The 8,573-nt window shown below is 27.1% G+C and overlaps 1 protein-coding gene across 1 annotated transcript; it reads left to right on the top strand.

The window, feature by feature from the left end:
- The first annotated feature begins 5,381 nt into the window (after nt 1-5,381).
- LOC135927998 (GATA zinc finger domain-containing protein 4-like) lies at nt 5,382-7,178 on the top strand. Its single transcript, XM_065464302.1, has 4 exons — nt 5,382-5,593; nt 6,100-6,563; nt 6,755-6,845; nt 6,890-7,178. Exons 1-4 carry the CDS (start codon nt 5,382-5,384, stop codon nt 7,176-7,178), a joined length of 1,056 nt encoding a protein of 351 aa, XP_065320374.1.
- Nucleotides 7,179-8,573: the final 1,395 nt, after the last annotated feature.

Consider the following 8,573-nt stretch of genomic DNA (forward strand, 5'->3'; position numbering starts at 1 on the left):
ATATTATCTGGCCCTGGAGCTTTTGCTTTTTCTTAGTGTTTTTTCATTAGTCTTTGTTCGCTTGTTACATCATTTATGGAGAAACCAGTCGACAGGGGGGTGGCGAGGTTTGTAAATATGTTTTGCTGGTAGAGTTTTCCGTGAATGATAGACTATCATATAACAATCAAGCCAAAATGCCTTTTGTTAATCCTGGCCAACAATTACTTTTCAATTTCCTAAAACTTACGGAGCTGGCTCCTATTTCTGCGTCATAGTTTCCTTTCTCTCATATCTTTATCATTATCAAAGCGCTATATAATCTATCTATCACTCCATAGAGTTTTTTGTTTCTCTGGAAAAAGGAAAAATAACCGTTTGTTGTGTGGTGTTCGTTTGCTGGATAGTCATAAACCGATTACTGACTAGTTTTTGCCTATTCACTGGATTTTTCACCTTTTAAACAATTTGTGGTAAACCCATTTTAGCTTTTCCTTATTTTCATGAATAAATTCTAATCTCAATTGATATGAACACATTCTCAATTATTTGTTAGTAACTATCAAGGCTTACATTAGATGTTAAACTTAAAATTGGCCACCACCCACCCTTAAAGTAATTAAATTATTTAGGCAGTTCATGGGTATAGGCTTTTGTTTTTGCCCATCTCTTTTGTTGATTAGCCTATAGACGTTTAAGCGACAGTTCTCGGACTGTTGCGCGTACAAGTACGTGCGGCTTGCCCACAAACGTGTGAAGGGCTCCTCATTTTTTTTCCTCCCCTAAATTAACTATCCAGTTTGATGGATTTTTTGAGGAAAACCTAGCGTAGCTCTGTTGTATCCACAACCAGAGGGCGAAAACGCTTTTATCACGTATCACGTTATCACGTATTGTTAAAGCCCCCTCTGCTTCGTAAACAGCTAAAGAAAAGCTCAAGATGATCTTGAGAGGTTTAGTAAGTTAAAAGGTATCTAAAATAAGAAAAGCAATAAAAATGCAAAATAAATATGATAAATAAAATACTTGAGTTTGGAGTTAGGTCCTAATAACAATTCCTTCCCAATGCCCAAAATGCTTTTCATTGATAAGATTAATCCTATAATGCAGACTTTTCTATTTGATTTATAAATATAATTTCCGTTTTCAAATTTTAAGGATTTTAAGGTTGAGATACACTTTTCAAAAAAAATTTCATAGTATGATAGTGAATTTGTAGTTAGTGGGGTTTTATACCCTTTGGCAAGTATGTTACGTGTGTTTAAAAAGTCAAACATTCTAAAAAAAATATTATAAATAATATTAATAGATCTTATTACTGATCAATCATTTGAATAAAGTCAACAGTGCTCTCACAATTTTCAAATCCATCAATTTTTAGCTCCTGTGCTAAAAGAATAGCTTTTGCCACTGAGCTACTAAAAACTTGAACAGCAAGTTTAACCTTTAAAAAATATATAAGTATTGTTTTTTTTAATTGTACTTTCATTTTTTGCTTATGAGATTGATGAATTTTATTAGCAGCACTTAGTCCTTCCTTACCCTGCAAATCATGAAGATTTGTTATATATTTCCAATTTATTATCTATTTATTTATAATATTAAATATTTTAAAGTAGTTTAATTACTGATCCATTATTAATTAAAATTTTTTGGTCACCCAAAGGATTTCTTAGCAGCTTAATCATATGACATACATCCAACATTATGTATACTTTTTCATCACAATTGCTTGGGAGACTAAAATAAGGAACACAGTGATCAGGATCTAAAGATGTCCCAAGTAGTTGGCACATTTTTATATTTACTGACAGACCATCACAAACTATAGCTTTACAGATGGTGCTAGTGTCATGTAGTAAATGTAGTGCTTTAGTCACTATATTTGCAAACAAGTCTGAAGTAACAATTGATACTAAAAAGTATCCTATTGGAATTTTCCATATTCCATTAAGACATGTCGCCATGAGAAAAAGGGTTTGCCTAGCCTCAGGAAGAGAATCGGATGGCTTTATTCCATTGCCTAAATAGACATATCCATGGTACTCCTTTTTATCCCAATGGATATGATGACGAATAGACATTTCATCAAGGCTTAATATGGTGTATAATTGAAATTTTAATTCTGATTGAAAACTTTTAATTCTATTGAAGGAAGCATCAAAAAAACCTAAAATCAAATTATTTTTATTATTATTTATAAAGAAAAACCTGGCTTTATATTAATTTGCCGGCTCCAAGTTCTTAGTGTTGATTCTAAAAAGCAGAATTGATCACTTAGATATTTATAAGCCTTTGGGGAATATAAATGAACAGTTGATTAAATTGTTTCATTTCTGAGGTATATTTTATTCTCCGTGGATTTTTTACGTCTGCTGCGTAATTTCGTAGAGATTTATACTTATTATTCTTATAAATATCAGATTTACTCATATTTTAATTTTTTTTAGATTTCAAATGATTAATGGGAATATGTTAATCTCTTTTCCTATTATGAACTACATTGATAAAATTTTTATCGTAGAGATATATACTTATTATTCCTATAAATATCAGATTAACTCATATTTTAATTTTTTTAGATTTCTAATGATTAATGGGAATATGTTAATTTCTTTTCCTACTAGGAACTCCATTAATAAAATTATTATAGTAGAGATTTATACTTATTATTCCTATAAATATCAGATTTACTCATATTTTAATTTTTTTTAGATTTCAAATGATTAATGGGAATATGTTAATCTCTTTTCCTACTATGAACTCCATTGATAAAATTTTATCGTAGAGATTTATACTTATTATTCCAATAAATATCAGATTTACTCATATTTTAATTTTTATTTAGATTTCTAATGATTAATGGGAATATGTTAATCTCATTTCTTACTAGGAACTCCAATAATAAAATTTTTATCGTAGAGATTTATACTTATTATTCTTATAAATATCAGATTTACTCATATTTTAATTTTTTTTAGATTTAATGATTAATGGGAATATGATGAACTCCATTGATAAAATTTTTATCGTAGAGATTTATACTTATTATTCCTATAAATATCAGATTTACTCATATTTTAATTTTTATTTAGATTTCTAATGATTAATGGGAATATGTTAATTTCCTACTAGGCACTCCAATAATAAAATTTTTATCGTAGAGATTTATACTTATTATTCCTATAAATATCAGATTTACTCATATTTTAATTTTTTTTTAGATATCTAATGATTAATGGGAATATGTTAATCTCTTTTCCTACTAGGAACTCCATTAATAAAATTTTTATCGTAGAGATTTATACTTATTATTTCTCAGATATACTAATATTTTAATTTTTTTTAGATTTCTAATGATTAATGGGAATATGTTAATCTCTTTTCCTACTAGGAACTCCATTAATAAAATTTTTATCGTAGAGATTTATACTTATTATTCTTATAAATATCAGATTTACTCATATTTTAATTTTTTTAGATTTCTAATGATTAATTGGAAAATGTTAATCTCTTTTCCTACTAGGAACTCCATTAATAAAATTTTTATCGTAGAGATTTATACTTATTATTCCTATAAATATCAGATTTATTCATATTTTAATTTTTTTTTAGATTTCTAATGATTAATGGATAAATATCAGATTTACTCATATTTTAATTTTTTAGATTTCTAATGATTAATGGGAATATGTTAATCTCATTTCCTACTAGGAACTCCAATAATAAAATTTTTATCGTAGAGATTTATACTTATTATTCCTATAAATATCAGATTTACTCATATTTTAATTTTTATTTAGATTTCTAATGATTAATGGGAATATGTTAATCTCATTTCCTACTAGGCACTCCAATAATAAAATTTTTATCGTAGAGATTTATACTTATTATTCCTATAAATATCAGATTTACTCATATTTTAATTTTTTTTTAGATTTCTAATGCTTAATGGGAATATGTTAATTATTTTTCCTACTAGGAACTCCATTAATAAAATTTTTATCGTAGATATTTATACTAATTATTCTTATAAATATCAGATTTTCATATTTTAATTTTTTTTAGATTTCTAATGATTTATTGGAATATGTTAATCTCTTTTCCTACTAGGAACTTCATTAATAAAATATTTATCGTAGAGATTTATATTTATTATTGCTATAAATATCAGATTTACTCATATTTTAATTTTTTTTTAGATTTCTAATGATTAATGGGAATATGTTAATCTCTTTACCTACTAGGAACTCCATTGATAAATTTTTTAACGTAAAGATTTATACATATTATTCCTATAAATATCAGATTTACTCATATTTTAATTTTTTTTTTAGATTTCTAATGATTAATGGGAATATATTAATCTCTTTTCCTACTAGGAACTCCATTGATAAAATTTTTATCGATGAGATTTATACTTATTATTCTTATAAATATCAGATTTTCATATTTTAATTTTTTTTAGATTTCTAATGATTAATGGGAATATGTTAATCTCTTTTCCTACTAGGAACTCCATTAATAAATATTTTATCGTAGAGATTTATACTTATTATTCCTATAAATATTAGATTTACTCATATTTTAATTTTTATTAGATTTCTAATGATTAATGGGAATATGTTAATCAATAATATTAAAAATATATTCGTATTAAAAATTTAACTCAAATCTATATTCCGAAGAAGAAGAAAATAGCTTCCTAAAAACAAGTAAAAAAGAGAAGAAAAGATATCTAATTTATTACATCCATTGTGGGATGAATAATAATACGCTTATTTTATTTATATTGTAAATAAATAGATGGCGTTAAATATTTGTAAGCAAATTGTTACTTTTATTTATTATCAAAAGCATTTATTAGTAAAATTTTAAAAGTATTAACTGTAATATATTATATAACTGTCAGATACGTCTGTAAAAGTGGCATTTTACCTAATATTTTATAAAAAATTATATATAATAGAGGATTATAAACTATATGTCTACATACTTTTTATAAATAAATCTCTTATACCTATTTGGATTTGGACCTTGAAAATAATTTTAGGAAGAGACATGATAATTAAATTTAAAAATCAATAATATAGTTGATTAGTGATTTTGAACTCGGCTGTTATATATTTAAAATTGATAACCTTGCCTATTATTACTTTTTGTTTTTCGTTTAGAAATTAATATTTATAATCTAATTTTTATAACCTTACCTATTATTACTTTTTGTTTTTCGTTCAGAAATTTATATTTTTAATATAATTTTTGTAACCTTACTTTTTGTTTTTCGTTTTGATCATATATATTCTAATTTATATTTTTAGATAATATTTATCCAATTAAATTGCATTTTTTTTAAATATGAAATGTTATAATTTCTAATATATATGATTTATTAATAAAATATGGAAATAAAACCTGAATTAATATACAAAATTCCTAAATTAGTTGGACCACTTAATGAGATTTATTTAGACAGAATATTAAGTTATTTTTCGACCAGCACATTATCGGACTCTATTAAAATAAATACTTTGCTTAATAATTTATCAGACGAGGTCTTTAACAAAATTTGTTCCGATACCGACATACTAGATCTTAAAATTGTGACTAAAAAGTTAACTTACCTTTTACCTGTGCAAGATAAAAACATTTTAATAAATAAATTTAACTTATTACAGCAGAACTCGAGTGAGAATTTCATGCAATGGTACATAAGAGTATCGAAACTGCATAAAAAATGTAATTTTTCGGACGACAGTAGATTAAAAGAAAAATTACGTACATCTACTTTAAATGATAAAATAAAATATTAATTTTGTAAAAATATTAATTTATCTTTAAATGAGATGGTTGAGCTAGGAATTAAGTTAGACAGCATCAGCGATAAGTCAGATGTTGATAATATAAGTTATATGAATAACGATAAAAAGTCCGATAAAAATATAAACTTTTACAATAGAAACGACAACAATAATTATTTTAGACCTGATAATAATTTTAGAAATAATTTTAGAAATAATTATGTTAATAGAGATAGAGATAATTAGAATAATAATTTTAGATACAATGATAGGAATTAGGTAATAATAATAATTCGAGATACCACGATAATTATAACAGCTATAACTACAATAACTATCACTATAACAATAATAATCAATCTAATTATGGTAGAAATAATACATGGCATGAAAATAATCAAAGAGACGGAAATCGTAACAATTACCAATCTTATTACAACAATTCAAATAATAATAGAGGTAGTGACAATAATCAGAGAAAGCAAATACAATATAACAACAACTCAAATAATTATAGAGGTGGCGACAACAATAATAGAAAGCAAATACAATACAACAATGTATATAATATGAATATTGAAGAAATTATTGAAGAGAAAGTTGACTCTACAAAGAACAAAGATGATAATGATTTCAATGTTAACAACTTATCTGGTGACATGCTCAATGACAAAGATAATGCATTTATGACTACTTTAAAAGTGAACAATATTGTTACATGTATGCAAGTAGATACAGGCTCAAAACATACTATTATATCTCATGGTCTGGCTAAAAAACTTGGTATTAGATATGTTAAGAAATCCGAGCTAATGACGGAAATTTAATCAAGATCATCGGCACCACTCAAGTTAAAGTGACTTATGATGGTATCTCAAAATATTTACAAGCGGTAGTCGTCGAATCAAGTAAAAATGCCTAGTTGGGACGTACATGGATCAATGCTTTCAAAAATATTTTAAATAAATTTCTAGCAAATGTTGACACTAATTACGAAGATGAAATAAAAAAATTGATTAAAGAGTGTGAATCCAAATTGACTAATGGGCCAATCAACAAAGCCAAGTTACATTTAAGAAGAGATGCCCAACCTAAATTATACCGCCTAGACGTATTCCTTATTCAAAAATTGATCTTGTTAGCAATGAACTTAAAAAATGGATACATGATAAAATTATTGATCCGGTGAATAATGTCCGATGGGCAAGTCCTGTTACCGCTGTCTACAAAGATGATGGGAGCATTAGGCTTTGTGCTGATTTTAAGGACACTGTAAACCCAGCTCTAGAAGATTTCAGATACCCTCTACCACGAATCAATGATCTAATAGCTAAACTTTCAGAGGAAAGAAATTTACGAAGATTGACTTTAAAATGCTTTCTTACAGATTCCAATTGATAAAAGTTGCAGAAATATTTTAACCATATCTACGCACAAGGGATATTAACAATTTACTAGACTTCCTTTTGGGCTTAAGACCTCATTTGCAATTTTTCAACAGATTATGGATCAAATCTTCGGTGATATGGATGACGTCATATTTTATATTGATGATTTACTTATAACTGGAAAAAACGATGAAGCCCACCTTAACAACATAAAAAAAGTGTTTGATAGAATATCATCGTTTGGGCTAATACCTAACTTCTATAAAAGTGTGTTCTTTAAAAACAAAGTGAGGTTCCTGGGTCATGATATTGACGCTAAGGGGATTCATGCTAATCACGACAAAATTGAAGCAATAATTAATATGCCAGAACCAAAATCAGCTGCTGAATTATCAACATTTATGGGAATGGCTGGCTACTATAGAAAATTTTTGAACAATTTTGCAGAAATTGCCGATCCTCTCAACAAAGAAAAATGGGCTTGGAACCTAGAACACTCTAAAAGTTTTAATGATCTTAAGAAGTTGATTAGTCTTCTACCTACTTTGACATATTTTAACCCTGAATTACCTATTGGGATAGCCACTGACGCATCGAAATGTGGTTTAGGAGCTGTACTATTCCATACTGAAAAAGATGGTAAAGAAAAACCTATAGCTTTCGCGTCAAGAACTTTATTAAAATACGAAATGAACTATACCAATATTGAGCGTGAGGCTCTCGCCATTATGTTCGCTAAGTAGGTTCCAGGAATACTTAATCGGCACAAAATTTACAATTATTACTGACCATAAACCTCTAGTTCACATCTTTACCAAGGGTCTTAAGGATAGAATCACGTGGTCAAGTCCGGACTCCTATATATCATCCTCCCAAAGGACAGAACCATCAAGTTGGAATAATAAAAAAACATTATCATTGTTGGGATTCGAACCCAAAACCATAGGATTGGTAGCGAAGCTCTTGCCGACTAGGCCACAGACACTTTATATTAGTCACGATTTTTCAAATATAATTATAAATAAATTGGTAGTACCTATCCAGAAAAATAGACAAAATGCAAATTTGATAGGAACTACCTTGAGGCAGTATCTAACATTAATCGACTATATGGGAGTTAGATCTAGATGACATTATGAAGCTAGATAAGTAATCGATAAAATTATTGTGAGATATTCAATTTCTCAAAGATTATCTTTCATTTTTAATGATATATAAACGACTAGAGAGTTTACAATTATTACTCATCTAAATTATGCAATCAAAACTCTCAGCAAGCAGCAGGAGTAATCATCTTAAATTACATAGCCACACAAATAACAGATGCTGATTAATTGATAGTCATAGCCATGACACTCACTATGTAAACTCTTATCATAAGTTATTATATTATATAAATTGATAA

Source organism: Gordionus sp. m RMFG-2023, chromosome 1, assembly GCF_954871325.1.
Source record: "Gordionus sp. m RMFG-2023 chromosome 1, tfGorSpeb1-WG-v2, whole genome shotgun sequence".
NCBI classification, from domain to species: domain Eukaryota; kingdom Metazoa; phylum Nematomorpha; class Gordioida; order Chordodea; family Parachordodidae; genus Gordionus; species Gordionus sp. m RMFG-2023.